Source organism: Sceloporus undulatus, chromosome 2 (assembly GCF_019175285.1).
Source record: "Sceloporus undulatus isolate JIND9_A2432 ecotype Alabama chromosome 2, SceUnd_v1.1, whole genome shotgun sequence".
Classification (NCBI taxonomy): domain Eukaryota; kingdom Metazoa; phylum Chordata; class Lepidosauria; order Squamata; family Phrynosomatidae; genus Sceloporus; species Sceloporus undulatus.
The window spans coordinates 161765541-161788476 of NC_056523.1; the positions used below are offsets into that span (position 1 = coordinate 161765541).

General features: G+C 43.6%; 1 protein-coding gene across 2 annotated transcripts; it reads right to left on the reverse strand.

The window, feature by feature from the left end:
* Nucleotides 1-5050: 5050 nt before the first annotated feature.
* LOC121922750 (meteorin-like protein) lies at nt 5051-17649 on the reverse strand. 2 transcript variants are annotated; one of them, XM_042452524.1, is made up of 5 exons: nt 17562-17649; nt 9409-9625; nt 9216-9324; nt 8584-8643; nt 5051-5678 (listed from the first exon to the last, which is right to left on the reverse strand). In XM_042452524.1, the coding sequence occupies exons 2-5, from the start codon at nt 9547-9549 to the stop codon at nt 5362-5364; spliced, it is 627 nt and encodes a 208-aa protein (XP_042308458.1). In that variant the 5' UTR covers nt 9550-9625; nt 17562-17649; the 3' UTR covers nt 5051-5361. The 2 variants fall into 2 exon arrangements, with proteins under 2 accessions (XP_042308458.1, XP_042308457.1); XM_042452523.1 differs by having other exon boundaries at nt 9216-9625.
* Between the last annotated feature and the right edge of the window lie 5287 nt (nt 17650-22936).

Consider the following 22936-nt stretch of genomic DNA (forward strand, 5'->3'; position numbering starts at 1 on the left):
TCATGTAGTGACATTTGTATAAAATGCAAGCAAATTGCCTCTAACTGTCACAACATAGTGGCTTGGGACAGTAATTATCACATAGCTCTTCAAAAGTGCAATGGTGTTTCTTCTACCCCAGCCTCTGCCTTCTGCACACCAGCCTCCATAGCCCTGATATCCTGCTCTAACCATTTCCCAGCATACCTTTTGATCTTTATTTCTTTTCAATTTTAGTACAATTTTGCAATCATGGAAATCCATTAAGGAAAAAATAAAGATTTTTTAAAAAAAATAAACATAAAAGTAAGCTGTTTGGAAATAGAGGATAGGGGGATAGGAGCAGAATCATGCCCACTGGCACCATGTGATGGCCTACTTATTGGAACTGCTTTGGGAGAAACTTATCACACATTAATCAAAGTGGAAAAGAAGCAGGATTGGGAGGTGTTAATGGGTTTTGCCCATCAATGAGAAAGAGCACTCCAGCAATGGATAGACTACAAACCAGCTACTGGACAGACACAGTGTCATATGATGAGGCATGGCCACAGATGCTATTATCCTGCTCTAATTCCATTTTCCAGCCCTTCTGAGACAAAGTCTTAAGAATGTGAGAATAATTGAAATCAGCAGGACGTAGCAAAGAATAAAAACTTACGAAGAATACGGTCTACAAGGGGAAAGTCTTTGATCCAGATTCCATGAATACCATATAAGGCCTGATGTGGATATAACCCACAGGGAGTGGACTTTTAGCTTGTGTGCTGGTTCTGCTTGGGTGTCATTGCAACCCAGCCAAATTTTACCTCATCATGTCATAGTTTTGTCTATACTAATTTCCCAACTAAGTACAGTTGGTGAGTTTGCTACAGGATTTTTAAAAGTACCAGTCTTCATCCAGAGATCAATACTGAATCACAGACATGACATTAGGCATGGGTATTTCACTGAATCGAATAAAGTATTTAAACTGTGCTTTTTGCCATGCTGGTGGAATTGTCTGATTTTCTAGATACTGCACTGCAACTCCCAGCATTTCACAACATGAGTAAGCTGGTTAGGGCAGCTGGAAGTTGCAGCCCAACATCTGGAGGGCCACACAATTCCTACCTTTGCTTTATGTGGATGTACATGTGTGTGTACATGCACATGCACACACAGGATTTCCATGGCTTCTACCACCCCAGCTCATCACCTCCCTTTCTCCTCTATCTTCAATTGAGTGGCTGCTTTTTCTCAAATAATCAATATGTCACTTAAAAACATGTCACGGGGTGGTCATTGTATGGTCCTCTTTCAAAGTCCGTGTCATTTAGACTTTCATTGGCGGCTATTTTGTCCCATTAAAAGTTCAAGACAGCAATTTGTGAATCCTGCTCAGCCAAGGAGAACTGTGAAAAAAGGAGTTATTTTAAAAGTCAATTAACTGTGGTCTATTGGAGCTGAGGGCATTCACCTTTTCAGGCCTTGTCACGGGCCTGCATCTGTCAGGTCTGTGTTTCCCAGGCTGCTATCAGATGCTCTTGCCTTGTAAATAATGGGCTCATTCAGGCTCTTTATTGGACTTTGTGTGGTAGACACATTTGTATATCATTTTACGGTGTAACAATTCCATTTACATAAAATGTAGGCAATTATGTGAGCTAGTCTAAAAAGCTGTGGGAGGGTGGGAGGATCCTGCATTAAAATAATAAAAGCTATTTGAAAAGAAGTAGATAATTTAGGAGCAAAATGGCAACACTAGAGACTCATGGTTCCAAAATGATTCAAGCTCATTCAGCCAAGAGGTGTGTATGTGTGTGTGTGTGTGTTTGCACATGTGTGTGAGTGTCCAGTTTAAAAATTAACACTATTAAAAATATTCTAAATGCTGCTTTAAATGCCACACTATATAATTAATACAAATGTATCTGAATAAAAATATTTCTAGTGCCTTCTGCTGATGTTAGTGATAAAACACTAACTTTAATGCCACTGAACTTTACCCAGAGTTGTAGCACTTGACATTTTGTCAATGAAATGTGTGAGTTTTTATGCTTGACACCACAAATGCTCACATTCAATGATTTAAAAAACAAACTTTTAACGTTTTGATGACTTCTGCTATTTTTAATCTGCCTGTGTGTGTAAATGAAAGTTATAAGAAAACTATTATGATCCAATTTTTTTCATCAGAGTACTTGTATGATTGCCTCAGTTCACTGCAGAGGGATGACATGTTTCAGAGGTGTTCACTCATATATAAAGTGGGTGCTCCATTTTTGAAAGCAGAGATAGCTCTTTTTGCAAACTGGTTCCTGCTTTTTTGTGTTGACTCTGTTATTATGAGTATTTTAAAATGTTGCCGTACACTGGAAGCAACTTGAAGGCACACAGCAACAAAACTACCAGACCTACTCCAGCACTCAAGCCACTTCATCATGTTGACTCTGAACACTGCAGTCCTAAAATCCATCTTAAGGAAGAGTTTTGAGAATCCTAAACATATGCATTGTCTTTTACTAACAAGTCTTGCCTTTTTCATTTTACTGGGCCACAAAAGGTTGTACAAAGGCTAGTGTCAGATAGTGTTCTGAAACTGTTAATTCTCCAGTAAAGTGGATGATCATGGCCTGCTTAGTTAGATACAATAGCAAAACATAAAGGTTTGGATTCAAATCTCACCTAATCATGCAAAGAAAGTAGAGTGAGATGGATTTAATTTAAATGACAAAAACAAGCTACAGTAGTGCTGCATAAAGAGGGATATAATGGCGTTATTATGGCATGATTTGCCAGTAGTCCCTTCAACACTGATATTGAGTTCAACATCTGGAATTAAACCCAGCTCTGATATCCTCGGGCAGGATGGAGAACTGACTGCCCTCCAGATGTTTAGGACTCAACCCCAGTAAGACCTTGCCTGGGTCCTGGGGTTGGTGGGAATTATTATTTGAAACCTGTGGAGGGAAGTAAACTGTCTGTTCCTGAACCAGGGGAAGTAGTTAACTAGCAAGTAGAGGTTCATATTTCCTGACCCAGCTGCCCATTTCTCCTTTAAAAAGGGAGAATGGATCACCTCTGTTCCATATCTTTTCTACTTCTTTGGGAAAATCTACCTTAAAACACATGGACCTTCTAATACAATGTGTCAGCTGGGACTTTCTATCTCTTTTATAAATGTACCATAACACCTGTTACTTTGTTTACATGCAACTAAGCTTAAAACACTGATACAAATGTAAATCATGCTTCTTAGTCATGCTCAAAATGGAGGACACATTGAAATTCTTCTTGGACAGAAGGTTGAAATGTAGGTTTCCAAGATACCCTCAGCTCAAGATTGGTAATCATGGGGATCTCCAGATGTTCGTGGACTGCAACTCCCAGGAGCCCTAGTCATCATAGCCAGTAGTAAGGAATGGTGGGAGCTGCAGTCCACTAACATCTGGAGAGCGACACTTCGGCCACCCTTGTCTTAGCCTATCCCTGCATAAATGCTTTTTAAACATTTGACACAAGTATTTTGCTTAATTCTGGAAACAGCCAGGCTTTGCTGCTGGGGCCACTCTTGTTGGGGCCCTGCCAAGACCCACCAGCTAGCCAGGGCAGGGGGGCTCTGTCTTGGAAGCCCCCTGCGTTGCTGCCTCTCCACATTGCCCAATTCTGCTGCTTACTCCATACCCCTCCATGTCTTCCACCTAGCATTTTGCATTGGGTTCAAACCAAAGGGAGAAGTCAAGTAGTGAAGTCAAAGCTGGGAGAAAGGGGATAGGTCCATTTTATCTCATTTGGCCATTCCAAGGTGATAATTTTACAATCTTGTTTCTGTGCACTTGTGCAAAGTCCTATGTATATTGCTACCATTTGAAAAAAGGATATGTAGAGAAGTATATGCATTATGAAATGAATATGGCACCTGAAACAGCCTATCCCTGAAGTGAGGAAGATGTGGCCCTCTTGATGTTGGTCTGTAATTCCTGTAAGCCCCTTGTATTACTCTTGTCTATAACAGCCAAGATTGATGAGAGAAACAGTCCAGCTTCTGGAGGGCCACATATTCCCCACCTTTCAAAATAAAGAAGGTGAAACAAGCCACTACAGAGGCTATGATGCCTTTCCTAACAACAACAACAACAACAAAGAAGGCCTGCATCTCCTCCATTTCTCTACTTGTATCCAGCCAATTAAAATAGCTGTAACGTGACATCAGTGTGTTTATGGGTTTTCCTTTTCCTGGACACAGAAGCCCATGAGATGTTGCAGGCGAATCTGTACTGCAGTGTTGTGTCTGTGGGGAAATATCAATTTGAGCAAAAGCCTCTGTGAAGGCTAAAGACAACACCCACGCAAGCACTTCATTTTAGTTAAGTGAAGACAGCTTTGCATATGCAAAGAGATACAGTCAGCCCTTCTTATACACAGATTTTTTATACATGGATTTAAGCATACACGGTTTGAAAATGTTCCAGAAAAGTATACATTTACCTTGATGTTCCATTTTTTATTAGGGACACCATTTTGGTATGTCATTATACTTAATGGGACTTGAGCATACACGGATTTTGTTATACACGGGGGATCTTGGAACCAAACCCCAGCGTATAACAAGGATCCACTGTACTTGCTTTATTAGAGAAGATTTGGAAGTTTCACATCTCCAGCCATGTACATATTACACACACACACACACACACAGACTGAAGTACTACTTGGACTTAATTATTTATTAGCTTCATTTAGATTTTGCTTTTGCACCAATGAGCTGATGATGCATAAGTAGCTCTCCATTCCCCCATTTTTATCCTCACAGCTTCTTTCTGAGACAACACAATTGTTCTGAGGTAACCCAATGAATTTTGCAGCTGTGGCAGGGATTTGAACTTTATTTTCCCAGAGCCCTGTTCCAGTGCTCTGATCACTACAACCATAAAGACTCTCCTTATTTTTAGTCCTTTTAAATACTTTTATATTTAGTATATAAATACTAAAAATACTCTTTATATTGTATATTCCACGAAGGTCCAGTATTTTCTATCTGAAATTCAGAATATGTTCTTGCAAATGTAGAGGCATGATAATTGTCACTTAGTATTTATTATTTAACTTGCAAGGTGCTTTATATTCTTTATTGTTTGTCCTCACAACAGCCCTGTGAGGTAGGTCACTACTGTTCCTTTTTTTACAGATTTGGAAATGTGGTGAGAAGAAGGTAGCTTACCCAAGATTTGAATCTCTGACAAAGGCTTCCTGATGCAAACCTGCCCTTTAGTAGCTGGCTTGAACACATAACATGTAAACATTCCACCTGTACCAAATCTCATTATCAGTACATTTCTTCTATACCAAAAAATAAAAATGAAAATAAATTCTGAAATCCATTTCCTTGTTACTGCTTCATCAGTCAAAATGAAACTCGCAGGGGTTTGCTCCTTTCTCTCTGGCTCTTTGATATACAGCACTAAAGTCTTTAAATCTTGGAGCACAGCCCAACCAAGCTTCACCAAAGTGTTCATTGCCTGTGAAGAGGAAGTCTCCTGTGCCTTTCTTCACCTTACACTGCAGCAAGGTTTTGATGGTCCCTCTCCACTCTCCAGTCAGTTTATCTTGCTGAAAGATACGGTTTTTCTGCCTGTAGACCTGCTGTACATTGACGTCAACCTGGGAGATGTGATTCTCTGAATCATGTGTAACATTTTGGATTGATCCTCTCACCACTATAAAAAATATTCAGGTGTAACCATGTTGGTTGTGCAACATAATACAACAAAATGCAAAATCAACAAATTGGAGCTGGTGCTCTTTCAGGCCAACCTCAAAGAATATAATGCACTATGGAAACTTTCAAAGCTTCTTGATGTTAAAAATCATAGAAAAGAGAAATAGTGATGCTGTTAGAGTCACAAGTCTACATTCTGTCTGAGAAGTTGTCAGTTAAGATGGCACAAAAGGATTTCAATGCAGGCAGAGGCCACTCCCACTGTTGGCCATGTGAGGACTAAAAGACAGGTAATACTGCGAGTCGAAGGCTTTCACAGCTGGCATCCATAGTTTTTTGTGGGTTTTTCGGGCTATGAGTCCGTGTTCTAGAAGAATTTATTCCTGATGTTTCACCAGCAGCTGTGGCTGGCTTCTTCAGAGAAATCTTCCAGAACACAGCCCCATAGCCCCTCAAACCCACAAAAAACTACAGGTAATACTATTTCAACTCCCATTAACAACAGAAAGGTAGCTTTCTTCAGATTCAGGTTTCTTCTGTCCTGTGTGAAGCTATCTGCTCCTTTCTTAGGCAGAAAATATTGAATTTCTCAAGGCATCTCTGTACTGTTACATTTGGCAAAACTTTTAGGTGATGTATAGGTATTGCCTTAGGGTCGCTATAAGTCGGATACAACTTGAAGGCACACAACAACAAAAACAGGCAAAATGTGCCAAATTGTAGTCTCAAATCGTAGTCCAATGAAAGAGTTTTATCTTTGTTGGCCTGGGACTCTAACATCATCACCACTTTTCTCCTCTATGATTTTTAACATCTTTGGCTGATGAAGAAGTCATCAATTGCTTGCATCAAAAGAAACCATCAGTTTCTACTCCTATTCCCTTTGTGCAGAAGACAATCCCACTGGGAGTTCCAGACTCAGAATTCTGTTGAAACGTATAGGTTAAGCCTGACTGATAGCAGCAAGCTATGAGAGATAAGCAGAAATGTGTGACTCTTTGGAGGGGAATTTTTCATACTGCCATCTCAGATGGTTTGAGGGGTTTAGAATAGTACATCACATACACATCTAGCTTCATCCTATTTGTAATGATGTACTCAAATGGATGGGAAACAGGTGGCCCTCCAGATATTATGGGATGCAACTCCCATCAGCCCTAGTGAGCATATAAAGTAGTGAATTCCTCACTGATTTAGAAACTAAATCAAAACCTGAAGTCTAAATCATTCAGATGATTACTGCAAGTATGTACTGTATTTGATTCTTCCTGTCAGATACTCTTTCATTTTGTTTTTGTTTTTTAAAAAGCTACAGCTGAATTAAGTCTAATTGTCACAAACATGATTGGCTAGAAGGCCCTTTCCAAATTTTCATTTGTAGCACTTCCCCCAAAATCAAATAGTTTTCATGCAGAATAAGGCATCAGTTTAAGTCTTCCCCTTTGGGGATAATTATCCCACTCATGTCAAGGGCACAAAGAACTTCTTTTGGAAGATTTCAGGAACTTCCTTGGCTAATCCAATTTCCTGGAGACGCTAGCCTTTTAGCATAACAGATGTTCCCTGCTCTTTTCCCCCTTCCATCCCCCACCTGGCTTTGTGTAGCATTTTATACCAGATGCAGTCAAGTCTATTGACAGGCTGTAATGCTCTTGTTCATCTTGCTCTGAATTGCTTTGGCACAGTCCTTGGTCTCCCTGGTCGAGTGACTGAAGACCACCCTCTTCAGAAACCCATAAAGCTCCAATTCACTTTGAGGGTCATTTACACTTTCATTAGTAGCTATTTTATCTTACCCCAGCCTCACACACAATCCCCCCTCCAAAAAAAAAACCCCACCCCAGAACCTCTTGATGATAGGGAATGGTGAACTCAGGACAAGGATGTCAAACCATAAATAGAGTCCACTCAAAGAGCTATTTCTTCTGGTCTGTTGGTGCTTTAAACATAAATGCCCCCCATTGTATGTCCTTCAGCACCACATCTGTCAGTCTCTTGCTTGTATGTGTGGGCCTAGCAAAGAGGAGCGTGCCTTGCTTGAGACACAGTTAACTTCATCAGGTTAATACAGGGGAGCTGATCACCTCTGTGAAAAGAAACAACTAGCTAGCTGTAGCTTAGCTATAGAAATCAGAACAGGCTGATTTCTTATGGCTTATGGCCTAAGACAGTAGCTCTCGTAGTTATGTAACTACTGTATAGCTAGTGAGTTTATTTATCCATCGACTACGGTTGTGAATCTTGGTTTACTTGCTCTTTGCATATTAGAATGAATAATGTCAGCAGTATTTTCTCTGCTCCCAGAGTTACAAGAGTTTTGGTACAGTTTCAACCAATGCTCACACTTTGGTTGACTTTTGGAACATTTTGCACAGAAATAATGTGTGGTTCTTCCACATAAATCTGTTTTCCTCTGCAGAAAACACATCTTATGTGCAGGAAAATAATTCTCATGTAATTATGGGCAAAATAATTTTCCCAGAAGAGGTTGTGAAATGTGAAGAATCTAGCCACTGTCTCTTTTCTCAATAGGCTTTCCCAAGTGTTGACATACCCCTTTTCACCAAGCATATAAAAATGATGAATATTCTTAATGTTCCCATCATCTACAAGTAAATGGGATTTAAGCTGTTAGTATATCCATGGCTGTCCCAAGAAATGCCGCTGCCTGAATTAACAAAGCAAATGGTGCTTCATCATGTCTTAGTGCATAGCACCCAAAGGCTAGGAGGCAAAAACTCGTATAATCATAAATCCTCCTTCCTGGCAGTAACAATACAATAATAAAGTAAATAACGATTCACTCCTGTTTCAAGACACCTAAGATCAGCTGCCCAAAGCACCTGATTAATCCTGCCTGTTGGTAGAGCTGGTCCTGAGTACCTTTAAAATGGTTTACTCACCAAAATCGCTGCTGCAAATGGCCATGAGAAGTTCCATGTTGTTACAAGGGTGGCACATGGCTGGAGAGCAAAGATATCAAACAGAAGATTAAAGCCTCTTGAGGGGTCAAGTGGACTCTTGAATAGATTGAATGCAGACAGCCTGGTTTAATGAGCTGCCCTGAAAGTCTGAGGAGTCAAGAACATCTGGCTCAAGCACAATAAATATATAAAGAAGCTTTGTACAGCAGAACTCCAAGAATTGTATAGTTATATTTCTGCCACATCTTGAACATGCAAAATGTTTCCCAATTCCTGTTTCACTGGTCTCCCAAGCAGACCTGGAAGATAGGTCACCTAATGTCCACAGCCTTTGCTACCCATAACTTTGATAGTTATGTCAGCTGTAGCTTCCTCCAGCATGCTATGCATAGAGCCTTTCGTGTTGTGGCACCCTGGTTACAGAACAACCTTCCCATCATGGGCCAGATTGGCACCAACATCAATGTCATTCTGGTGCAAAGTCAGAATGTAGCTTTTCATAAAGTAAGCTGCTTTGAAGACCAAGGATTACATATTAGCAAAATATCAACATAATATGATATTCAACAACATTAAAGATGTAATGAGGCACTTCCTTTCCCAGGGCTTACCTTCTACAAGGGCCATTTTCTGGAGGTCTGGACCGGTGGCACTCTGGTTGCTGAATAACTCATATTGGAAACTGGCGGTCTTGCGACTGATGTCCTTCTGGGGGCTGGCCTGTAGGAAGAGGGCCACCCGGTGAGGGGCAGGGGTGCTGAAGCAGGACACATGATGCAGGCGGGGTTCCTCAGTGTCACTCACCAACAGGTGCAGCTGTCCGTCTCGCTCCACATAAATGTTGGCCCCTTGAAAGTTGTTGGATGGCTTGATGCATATGGTGGTGTGTTGGGCGTTGGAGAGGTTGGGCTCCAGGATAACACGGAGGGCTCGTGCTGGGTACATCCATTCCAGGAAGCCCTCAGTGCAGCGGAGGTGGACCTGTTCCACAGCTCGAGAGTGGGGCTCCCACCTCAATCCACTGGAAGGCAACAGGGTGAAAAACCAGGATAAGTGGGATATGAAGGGAGAAGAAGGAGGCAGAGAAAGGCAGATCTAATGAGATTTCAGTTCTGTTAGAACTGCCATGTCCAGAACCCCAGGGGAACCCAATATCCCTAACCACATCATCACTACTGTTGAAAAAAGAACCATTGAAATGTCCAGTTGACTTCTAGACATGTGCAATGACCCTGAAAGACTTCTTCAACCAGGCTACAGGAAATGTTAAATCAGGGCAAATGAATAAGGTTTAGGATTTGTGTTAGTCAATGGGAGATGTGAAAGTGGAGAGAGCTGACTGGCTCTGCCATCCACAGGGTTTTGTTTCCTATAGGATGACCATATTTCCTTGAGATAAAAATGGGACATTGGGATGTCAAAAGCGTGACAAAGAGTGTAGAAAATATTTCGTATTTATGATAACAAAATTTTTATTACATTAAAATACGCTCAATATTATTCTTCAGTAACTGAACTCTTACAAAAAAATGTAAGTAGACATAGAGGGAGACTGGATTTCACCACAATTGTACAATGAATATTTTGCCAATGAAGTAATTTTACACAGCAAATGTTGGTCTTTCAACTCCTGATATCGGAGCTGCTGTTGGAGTTGCCTAGACTTTTAGTCCTGGGTGACTTCAACATCCCCCTCGAGGCCAGTTTAACGAACTTATCTGGTGCAGCTTGGGAGTTCATGAACACCATGACAAACATGGGCCTTTCCCAGATAGTCTCTGAGCCCACACATTGTGCAGGTCATACTCTCGATGTGGTCTTCTGTATGGAGCAGTCATATCCGTAGGCAGAGGTAATTAATATCTCCACTTTGTCATGGATGGATCACTTCCTGGTCAAGGCCGGGCTCAAGGTCACTATTCTCCCCCACTGGGGTGGAGGACCCATTAAAATGGTCCGCCCTTGAAGGCAAATGGAACCTATTAGGTTCCAAGAGGCCCTAGAGGGTTTGATGGTTGGTAATTCCAGCGATTCTGTTGAATCTCTGCTTAAAACCTGGAACAACGATCTTACCAGAGCTATAGACACTATAGCTCTGTGCCCTTTCCAACCTGCTTCTAATTGCAATTCGTGGTATACTCAAGATCTCAAAATTATGAAGTGGGCTGAACAATGGCTAGAGTGTCGCTGGCAGAAATATCGACTCATGCCTGATAAGACATGCCATAGGGTTTTTCTTAAATCCTATGGAGTGGCAATAGATGCAGCTAAGACGTCTTTCTATTCTGCATCTATTGCGTCTGTGAAGTCTCATCCAGCAGAGCTATTCAGGATGGTAAGGGACTTGACTCAAATGCCCCCCACCTTGAACTCTTTATTAGTACCTACAAAAGCTTGCTGTGATGCTTTTAATGACTACTTCGCAGCCAAAATCTCTCATATAAGAGCCGATTTGGATGCTGGCCTTACAACAGAGGCGACAGAAGTGGTATCCAGTGCCTCTGCCTATACTGTTATTCTGGATCAATTTGAGTCGGTGAGTACCAAGGATGTGGACAAACTCCTTCGCAGTACGAAAAAGACAACCTGCTCATTCGATCCTTGCCTGTCTTGGCTGGCTGTCCGGGGGGGGGGGGGGGGATACCATCAAGCTGCTGCTAAAAAACATAATTAATGCATCTTTCAGGGAAGGCTGTCTTCCATCTTGCCTCAAAGAGGGAGTGGTTAAACCACTTCTAAAAAAAGCCTTCCTTTGACCCCCTGGACAAAAACAATTACAGGCCAGTTTCGCTTTTACCATTTTTAGGCAAGGTAATCAAGAGGGCAGTCGCCCTTCAACTCCAAGCAGTCTTGGAAGAAATGGATTTTCTAGATCCATTTAGGATGGGTTATGGAGTTGAGACAGCCATGGTCGCTTTAGTCGATGATCTCTGTCTGGGCATCCAGTGTGACCCTGCTGGTGCTCCTGAATCTCTCGCAGCCTTCGATACGATTGACCACTGTAACCTTCTGGAACGCCTGGGAGAGCTGGGTATCAGAGGCACTGCTTTGCAGTGGTTCCGGTCCTACCTCTTGGGCAGATTCCAGATGTTGTCGCTTGGGGACAGTTGTTTGGCCAAGAGGAAGCTCAAGTTGAGTGTCCCTCAAGGCGCAGTTCTGTCCCCAGTGCTGCTCAACATTTACATGAATGTGAGATCATTTGGAGACATGGGGCAGGGTGTTATCAGTATGCTGATGATATCCAAATATATTTCTCTATGTCTCAGATTGATGCAGTGACTAAGGATGGTATCTCTCCTCTGAATGCCTGTCTTAATGCAGTAATGGACTGGATGAGGGAAAGCAAACTCAAATTGAATCCAGGTAAGACTGAGGTACTTGTAATAGGGACCCCTAATCTGGTAATGGAGTAATGCCAGCCAGTTCTGGATGGGGTCACACTTCCCCTGAAGGACTCTGTCCACAGCTTGGGGGTGCTCCTGGAATCATCACTCCAACTGACGGCTCAGGTGGATGCGACAGTCAGGAGCACTTGCTATCAGCTTCGGCTAATACGCCAACTGCGCCCCTTCCTGAAGTGGGAAGACCCTGAAACAGGAGTACATGCACTGGTAACCTCTCGACTCAACTTCTGTAACACGCTCTAAATGGGGCTACCCTTGTGCCAAATTCGGAAACTTCTATTGCTACAAAATATGGCAGTCAGGCTGGTCACGGGCACATCCAGAACTGCCCATATTACACACCGGTACTAAAATCTCTCCACTGGCTGCCTATCAGCTTCTGGGCAAGGTACAAGGTGTTGGTTCTAACCTTTAAAGCCCTACATGGCTTGGATCCTGACTACTTATGGGAGCGCCTACTTCCATATAATCCTCCCCACACACTTCGGTCCTCTGGGAAGAATCTGCTACAACATAAGAAGACCAGACTTTCAGCGGTGACCCAGAAGACCTTCTCATTAGCCGCCCCCAGGCTCTGGAACGACCTGCCGGACAAGATCCGCCATATTACCACCTTGGAAGCATTTAAAAAGGCTATTAAGACGGATCTCTTCCGGCAGGCCTTTCCAGACTATGTTAGATCCATTAGATCCAATAGCCTTGCCTCCCCCTCTATTGATACCATCACCCCTGTTCCCCCCTCCTCTAGAGGAAGACTCATTTCTAGCACTAATCTGCCTGAAATTTTAGTGTATTCCTATTAAACAGTTTTAAATTTTTTGATGTTTAATCTTTTTTTAGGGGTTTATCACTGTTTTTATGATTGGGGGGGAGGGCTCGGGTTTGGGTTTTTTTTAAAGGAAATTTTAAATTGTTCTGTTGTTTTATTTATACTGTTGGAATCCGCTTTGATTCCTTTGTGGAAAAGCGGAATACAAATTATTGTTATTGTTATTATTATTATTATTATTTCTCATGCTCTATGACACATTTATTTTGACAACTACAATTGCAAACAGAGATCTTCAAGCCATTTTTGCAACATAACAAGGTGTTTTTCTTGAAAATCGGACAAATTGACATTTATATTAAAACAGTACGCATGGTCAGCCTAAGTAACTAGGCAATGGGAATGTGAGAAGGTAGAGAGACCCATTTAGTTCTGACATCCACATGTTTCTGTTATCCAATGGAATGGGAGAAAGGGAAAAGAGGAGAGGCTTCCGGGGGTAGGTAAGAGGCGAAAGAGGGGCTAGTAGGGTAAACAGGTACTAAATGCTTAGGTCTGAGCGAGGGAATGAATTTCCAAGCAAAGATTGTAGAAAACCAGGGACTGTCTAATTAGATGTGTTAGGTTTTCAGTTCTTTAGGAAAGGAACTGGAAGGCCAGGATGGCAACAGGTGGAGTTGGAGTGTATTCTAATACACACACACACACACACACACACACCTGTTAAACCTGTGCTTTTTTTTTTTTTTGTAACTAAGGGGAAATGTACTTCAAAGTTGGTGTGTTTTAAACCAGTTGATTTTTCTTGTATAACTTCAGTTACCTCTTACTATGCAATTTTCCTATTTAATTTTTTTTAAAGAGTTCACTTTTTTAAAGCCTGATTTATTCCTTAAGGCCAAGGGAGAATGAAGGGGAAGTTCTGGTCACACATCTCCATGGCCAGGACTACCAGGAACCCTATAAGAATTATTCTGTGTTCCCAATAGCCATAGGAGAGAGAGGGAAGGTATTGAACCCTTACATCCCCTGAGAAGGATTCAATCTCCAGTGAAAGGCTTGGTGGCAGGCAGCCCTACTGTACCACTGCACTAGGAAGAGGAGGCAAGTCAGGGTAGATCCCAGGCACATACCATACCTCTTTGCACCACAACATGAAATGGGAGAGACACCATCTTGTTCTTTGCCTAAAGCAGTAAAAGGTCCAAGACTCATCTTGAGTTGTACTCCCCTATCTAAGTATGCAGATATTGGGATTGTCCAGGGTTTTTGTCCCATGGCAGAGCCAATTGCCTGCTCAGGGATGCATATAGAGACTTAATCAGGTCTCATAGGGAGCATGAAATTAGTCTGAATGTTTATGAAGAATGAAAGCGTCTAGTACTGGCTGGTGAATCCCAAGCTTGGTGAATCCCAAGCTTGGTGAATCCCAAGCTTGAAATACGCTATCAAACAAAATGCTGAACTGTACTCTCCAGATAAGGTTGGCCTCCATCAAATTAGGCTAGTTCAGAGTAAATCCCAAAGTGGATTCACAACCCCACCGACATGGGAGCCACCAACTGCCAGGGCATGGAGCTATAGCCAGCATGGAGTAAATGGATTGCCCAGTTATAAAGATAGTCTTTGGCTGCATCTGCACTGCAGAAGTAATCCAGGTTGACACCACTTTAACTGCTCTGGTTCAGTGCTATTGAATTCTGGGAATTATAGTTTTGTGAGACATTTAGCCTTCTCTGTTGCTGGTGCCAAATCAAACTACAAATCCCAGGATTCCATAGCACTGAGCCATGGCAGTTAAAGTGGTGTCAACCTGGATTATTTCTACAGTGTACTTGCAGCCTTTGGGTCAAAGGAGATAAACTACAGATAAGCCTTAAACTTGGAAGAAAACATTAAATATGCATCTAATCGTTACAAGTGAAAACAGTTAATAATATCACCAGCTACATGCGTCAGAATACAGATGTGAATCTAGACATTTTTACTTTGCCAACAAATGCATAAGGCCTTTTCAGATGAAAACGTGAGTTTCAGTGTTTTTAAATTAAATGGTTTAGTATTCAGGTATGTACTTCAGTTTAATGATATTTTAAGTTTATTTGTGTAGATAGAACACACATTTAATTATTGCAAAAAATCTGGTCATTATCAAGAAAATAGTAAATTCCTTCTACTACAACTAATGGGATTTAAAAGTAACTTTGCCATGATGACTGGATCCTTAAATTTACCAGATATGTAAAAATACAGCACAAAGCTGGTATATAAAATTTAGATTCATTCAATTCACTTCAAAAAAATAGCAGTTACTGTATTTGTCAAGCGTAATAATAATTAGGGCAAAATCGAACTAAATGAAGCACTGGTTTTGATGGGAAAGTTAAACACAAAATTTGATGTCTCCCAAGCAAAGTGACTTGAACTAAAAGTGGCTAGCCTACTCAGCATTTTATTTGGCTTGTGGGCCGTACCATTTATTTTGTTGTAATTTAACTTTTATGGCAGTGTAATAACTCCCAGGTTTCCATCGTGTTTGTTGCTGTGTGCCTCCGAGTCACTTCAAGAGATGTAGCCAGAATTTTGGGAAAGGGGTCCAGACAGGGACGTAGCCAGGATTTAGGAAAGGGGGGGGAGCAGACTAAGTGCCACCATTATAATGGGGCTTGGGCATGGTGGTGCAGCAGCACGCACCATTCATTTTTCTAATGGAAGGGGGGGCCAGACCCCAGAAACCCCCCCTCTTTGGCTACATCCCTGGTCCAGACTAGTGCACCATTATAATGGGGCTGGGCATGGCGGTGCAGCAGCACGCACCATCGATTTTATCTAACGGAAGGGGTCCGGACCCCAAGAACCCCCCCCCTTGGCTACGTCCCTGTTACTTCTGACTTATGGCAACCACAGGTCCATAAGAGGGTTTTCTTCACCAGATTCTTCAGTGAGGGTTGTCTTTGCTTTCTTCTGAGGCTGAGAGAGTGTGACTTGCCCGGTTACCAATGGTTTCCATGGCTGCGCAGGGATTTGAACTGGTCTTCAGATTTATAGTCCACGATCCACACCACACTGACTCAATTCAATTGATGAACTTGAGCAGGCTATTTATGGGTAATTGCTTGCAGGAAACCTTCTTACGATGGGTGGGGGGTACTCTAGTTTTAACTTTTTTATTTTAAAATTGTTTTTATATTGTTTAATTTGTGGTTTCAAAAAACGCTGTCTTTTCGTTGTGTTTGATTTAATTTTTAAAAGCTATGTTATTTTACTGTGCGTAAGCCACCCTTGTGAGCCACACCAGGTGGCATGTAAAAGCAGAATGAATACTTATGTATTCTAGCCATAAATCTACTTACTATGGCTGAGCTGAACGATCATTTAGCCATGATGTGAACTCACTGGGGGACCTTGGGCAAGTCACACACTCTCAACCACAGAGGCTGGCAATGACAAACCCCCTCTGAACAACTTGCCAAGAAAACCCCATGATTGAAATGGAAATGACTTGAGGAATAATAACAACAAACAAAAGGAAGATTACTGTATCCACATGAAGACATAACCCTGTTTGGCACCGCTTTAACTCTTTTGGCTCAAGGCTATGGAATTCTGGGAGTTGGAGTTTGTTGGGGCCCAGAGTGGCCCCACACAAACTCCAACCCCAGATTCCATAGCTTGAGCCACAAAGGTATTAAAGCGGTGCAAACAAGGTTATTTTTCCAGTATGGATGCAGCCTAAATGTCTCACAAAAACCTACAATTCCTAGGTTGCTTCAATTGAGCCAGGCATTTAAAGCGGTGTGCCTAGTGGTTTGAGTCTTGGACTAGGACTCTGGAGACTTAGGTTTGGATCTTGGCTCAGCCATGAAACCGACTTGGGTGGCCTTGGCCAGTCACACTCTCTCAGCCTCAGAGGAAGCCATGGCCAACTCCTCTGACGAATCTGAACGAAACCCCAGGATAGGTTTGCCATAAGTTGGAAATGACTGGAAGGCACAGAACAACAACAAGAAGCCACCTGGGTATTTCTGTAATCCAAGGCTAGGATAGCATATGTATCCAAGGTGAGCAGGGGTCCTCACCGCAAGGAGGACAAGGCACAGGGAAATGGAGGACGTCCAGAAAAAATGGAGGACACGACCAAAGACAAGCTCAAGACTACAATATATCAATGTAAATCCTGCTTGTCCGCTACAATGGAGGGCATTTTGGAATTCCTCCTAGACATAGGACCTATCCTGGAAGGAGGACCTCTGGTTACGCTGCGGCGCCTCCAAATGGGAGACCTTCACGAAAAAAACGGAGGACAGGAGCCACAAAAGCTCCAAACGCTGCCAGGAACGCAAAGCCACGCTTCTTTTGTGGTTATTGTTGGTGCCTTTTCGAGTCGTTCCCTCTCATGGAGGTTTTCTTGGCCAGGGTCTTGAGAGGGAGGTTTTTGCCCTGGCCACCCTCCGAAGCTGAGAGAGTGTGTACTACTTGTCCCAAGGCCACCCAATGGGTTTCCACAGCTGAGCCGGGATTCGAACCCGAGTCCCTAACGCTGCTGCTGCTGGCACCACGAAAGGGCACCCCTGCTTCTTTTTAGCCGTTCTCAGAACGGAGGGACTTTGGGAAGGTCCCCCGAGACAGGAAGCCGAATGGAGGACGTGTCCGGGAAAAGGAGGACACGTGTGTGTGTGTGTGTGTGTTGTGTGCGCGCGGAGGGGCAATGTTCCTGCTCCTCTTGGGCTTCCTCTTGCTCTGGCTCCCTCCCCCTCCCCTCCCTTCCCCTTCCAGCTGCTCACCTGCCTTTCCAGCTGCAGTCGGAGGCCTGGGCCCAGGGATCATGGCAGGCCAGGAGGAGGAGAGGAGGAGGGCCAGGAGGACAGGGCCTCTCCCGCCAGGAAGGACTGGGGCCTTGGCTTGGCCCAGCCAGAGCGGGGAGGAGAGAAGGGGCTGCTGGGGCTCTTGGCTGGCAAGTGGCTCCCTCTTCCAACAGCAGCGGAGGGAAGGACAGGGGAGACCCCTCCTCCTTCCTCCTTCCTTCCTTCCTTCCTTCCTTCTCCTTCCTCCTCCTCTTCCCTCCAGCGTTTTGAACCGGCCCTGGAGTGGACAGATGTCCCCCCTCCTTCCCAGCCCGCCCTCCTGCTTATTGGCCAGCAGCATCCCAACAGCCAAGGCATAGGGAGCCGCTTTGTTCCAGGGACCCAGGGGAGCCCCAAGGATGGAGGGGGGGATGCTTTAATTGGACGGGACACCATGCCTACAGGTTGCACCTTGGGGAAGAGTCTGAGAGTTTATCGACATGGGCTAATTTAGGCATTAAATGATTAAAGCACATCTAAAGCACACTAAGATGCTGTGGCTTAGCTTAGTGATGATCAGAGATTGGAGGCTTGGCACTTCGAGGCCCAAGGGCTGCATGATGGTGTGAGTTCTTGTCATTCGTCCCGCTTCTGCCAACCTAGCGGTTCGAAAGCATGCAATGCAAGGAGTGCATAGGTACACACTCCGTGGTGTTATCACACGGAGATTTTTGCAGCTCAGATCCGGGGTGACTCCTGGTTCAGCTATGCGAATTCACATTATAACGTGATGTTTTATCACACCCTGGTTGCCCTTCCAAATCAAGGGGGAATCAAATCCAAGGAAGTCCCGTGATGCAGATTCAAGCAAAGCTTAGTGAGTGCAAATTGTATTACCACACTGGTGGGATTCACAATTCAAATTGGCACCTTGCACTGCTCAGTGGGGGGCTGAACGCATCGTGACCTTGTACGTTTCTGGGGTTAAAAAGGGCTGCTTGTTTCCCGTTTCGCATAATGTGCGTGATTGCTGATGTTGCCAGTGAATTCTGTGGTCTTCTTCATCCCCCTTTTTATTTTGCCTTCCATTTCACAATTTCAACACACAGTAGATAGATAGACAGACAGACATATCTGTATATTCACATTCACGCCACATACACACATGTATATAGTTAAAAAAAATGAGTTGCCCTGAAAGTGAAAGGATCACCAAAAGGAAATGAGGGGAATTGCAGTGCCGCATCATGGGAAATTTGCAACCCGGGGAGTTTGTGGTGGTTACCAGAGCAGAAGCAAAGTTGCATTCCACACCAGACCAATTCAGTGAAATCGAAGTGGCTTGAAAGCGCTTTTTGTGATTCATTTTTTTTCCAAATTCATCAAAATGAGGAGTCACTTGGATTCACTGTGGACGCACCACGGAAGGACCCCCCTAGAAAGGAATCATGTCTGATACACCATCAAGTTATCACATGAATTCGCATCATTGGACCCGCAGTCAAAACGGTGCATGTGATCCGACTCCAGTGAGAAGGTAACAGTCATGGTGGCCCACAGGCCACCAGAGTAGTCCTCAGACACCTGGCTCTTCGGCTTAGAAACAGAGATGAGCAACACCCCGTACAGCCGGTTCGACTGCATTCATTCAAGGGAGTACCTTTACCTTTCAAGCATCCCGCAATAAAATGTGAAGTCAAAGGCTTTCATGGCTGCATTCCATAGTTTTTTTTTTGTGGGATTTTCAGGCTTGTGGCCATGTTCTAGAAGAGTTATTCCTGATGTTTCATCAGCATCTGTGGCTGGCATTTTTTGAGAGAAAAATGGCGAGCAATTGCGCGAATGATTATCACCTGCAATTGCTCAGTAATGTCAGAATTGCATTGTCACTGAACTCCTGAAAGTAAAAAGATGCATGTTAATGCTTCTTGTGACTGCTTTAATGGCGGGTTTTGTGTGACGTCATGTGAATTGTTTGTGTAATACACAATTTTTTCCAGGATATTTACAGGATAAACTCCTGATCTCTCTATAATAATAATAATAATAATAATAATAATAATAATAGATTTATTTCTAGCCCGCCCAATCACAGAAGAATCCAGGCGGGTTACAACATAAATACAAACAAATTACAATAGGAGTTAAAAAATCAAACCTAGACCACCCACCCCCATTCCCAGTACTAAAACAGAATTAAACAGTAATAATATTAAAAACATTAAAAGCATTGAACACACAAAAAAATAGGCAGAAACATTGGCAGGGGAAAAATTGACAGATGAGGGGACACTCTCTATATCTGGGGAGGGTAACTAAGTTGGAAAGGCCTCCCGAAAGAGATCCGTCTTGAGTGCTTTCTTGAAAGCTGCCAGGTAGAAATGTGATGGATCTCCTCCGGCAGGTCGTTCCGTAGTTAGCGAGGAGTAGTAGAAAAGGCCCTCTGGGAGACAGATGTTACCTGGATTTTTTTGGCTGTAGTAGATTTCTTCCAGAGGACCTTAGTGTGTGGGACGGACAATAGGGAAGAAGGCGTTCCCTCAAGTACTCTGGGCCCAAGCTATGTAGGGTTTAAAGTAATCACCAACACCTTGTACTTTGCCCGGAAACTAATAGGCAGCCAGTGCCGGACTTCAAGACCGGTTATATGTCATTCCTAGAGATTTCCCATGATCATCTGGCTGCCTATTTGTTACCAGTGAAGTTTCCAAACTTGGCACAAGGGTAGCCCCAGTAGAGCGCATTACAGAAGTCCACTCGGAGGTAAGTGCCTGTCTACTGTTTCCAATCCTTGGCTCCAGGAAGGGGCGCAGTTGGTGTTAAGACGAAAGTGATGGCAGGCGCTCCTGACTGTCGATCACCTGAGCTGTCCGTGGAGCGACGGTCAAGAAGCATATGATAAACTCCTACCAATTTCCCTCCCAAACCTTCTCTCTCCAGAGGCAGAATCGATTGAGCTCATGCACCCAATTGTTGAAACATCAGGAGTTTAACGTTGGTGTTTTTCTGGATGATTTTTTTTTCAGGAGGAAAGCCAACAATTCTGTTCCAGTAATTTCCTAAGGCTTATCAGTATGGACATGACGGGACCACGGCAGTCACTGCAACAACTGTGGGATGTTTCTCTTTTGCCTACAGAAGTGGAGAACTTCACATGTCCCCAAGTGCAGTTGATAGACCTCTGGAGGAGAATGCAGCAGTTGGAGTCCAGAGTAGCTACACTTCAACTCTTAGGGAGCAGGGGACCTCTGGACACAACAGAACTACAATTCCTGGACGACTATACCACGCAGGAAGATGCTGGAGCAGAGGAGGTCACTTCCATACACAGGAGGCAGACAGCTGGGGAATGTCAAACAGAAGTAGGCACAGAAGGGATTGTTCTGGGAGTTTGCAGCTAGAGTAATCGATTCGAAGCTCTTTCCTTATAAAGGGGATGAAGAAAGAGCAGCATGGACAGATTTCAGGGACAGAGCAAGGCAAGCCTGAGAGTCGCACCCAAGGGGCCAGCGATGCTAAACTTCGTAGGAGGCGTGTCGTCGTAGTGGGACTCACTTTGCTGAGGGGTACAGAAGCAGTGATTTGTAGGCTGACAAGATGTCTCGAGAGGTTGTGTTGTCTCCCAGGGGCAAAGATCCGTTATGTGACAGAGAGGCTGGAAAGACTGGTCAGCTACTGACCAAACCCCTTCCTTTTGGTCCAGTGGGAACCAACGTACGCAAGAACACAGCCTTCAGAACATCAAAAGGGATTACGAGGCGCTTGGTAGGGAAGTGAAAGGAATGGATGCACAAGGGTTGTCTAACTCGTCTCTTCTTTGCCAGTCGAAGGGCACGGTCCAGGAGGGAGAGGGAAAATAGCGGATGTGAACAACTGGCTCCGCAGATGGTGCCGCCGAGAACGGTTTGGATTCTTCGATCATGGGCGAGGTTCCATGAGGAGGGAACTTCTTGCAACAGACGGGTTGCATCTCAGCCAGTTGGAAGGAAATGTCTTTGCCAACAGTCTCAAGAGACTTGATCAGGGAGAGCTTTAAGCTGAGTTTCGCAGGGGAAGGGAGACAACATTATAGGAAGGCGAAAGGGCTGGAGAAATAGTCAAACAGGACATAGATGGGTAACAAGAAAAAAAGTGCAAGGACACAGAGTGGAGGCAAATAAACTTGCACAGCAACAAATAAATGGGCCCGTGGTCTGCGATGCCTCTACACTAATGCACAGAGCATGGGGAAATAAGCAAGATGAACTTGAACTCTCTAGTACAGCAAAGCAAATATGTATAATAGGCCTCACTGAAACCTGGTGGATGGTCTCATGATTGGGAATGTGGAAATAGAGGGGTTACACCTTTTTAAGAGAAATGGCCAAACAGGAAGGGAGAGGGATGCACTATATGTCAGAGATATTTACACCAGGAAGGATCCAGGACATCACATCTGGAGCCAGGTGGGAGCATCTGGATAAGAATCAAAGGGGAGGGAAAACAACAGGATGTTATGGTGGGAAGTCTACTAAGACCTCCAAGTTCAGACGGAGGAATGGAATGATGCTTTCTAGAACAGATGAACAAACAGTCATAAAAGAGAGTGTAGTAGTGATGGGGACTTCAACTTACCTGATATTTGTGGATGTCAAACTCAGCAAAATCCACAGTGGCTAACAAATTCTCACTTGCCTGGAAGACTATTTCTGGTCCAAAAGGTGGAAGAGGCAAAAGGGGCTCAGCTATTTTGGATCTGATCTAACCAACAAGGGATGACTTGGTTTAATGGGGTGCACAGTGTTTGGCTTCCTTAGGTGGAAGCGACCATGTTCTGGAGTTTGTAATACAGTGGAAAGGAGACAAGAGCAGAGTCGAACACGCATCCTAGACTTTAGGAGAGCGGATTTCAGTAAACTGAGAAGTATTGAGGGTGATCCCATGGTCAGAAATACTAAAAGGGGAAGGGAGTCAGGGCTGGATGGAGGTTTCTAAAAAGACAGATAACTGAAGGCCACAATTTCAAACCGTTCCAGTGAGAAAAGAAACGGGAGGTGTTCTAAGAAACCAGGATGGATGACTAAGGAACTTTCAACCGAGCTAAGTTTGAACGGAAATGATTCGAATATGGAAAAAAGGAGGAAATCACAAAAAGGAATTCAAAGGAAATAGCAGGCATGTGTAGGGGTTAAAGTCAGAAAAGCATAAGCGCAGAATGAATCTCAGGTTGCTAGAGAGGTTAAGAACAATAAAAGGGCTTTTTGGATATGTCCGCAGCAAAAGGAAGAAAAGAAGGGAAACAGTGGCCCACATGCTGTGGAGAAGATGGCAAATGTAACAGAAGACAGAGAAAAAGGCAGAATTACTCAACACTTCTTTGCCTCAGTCTTCTCAGA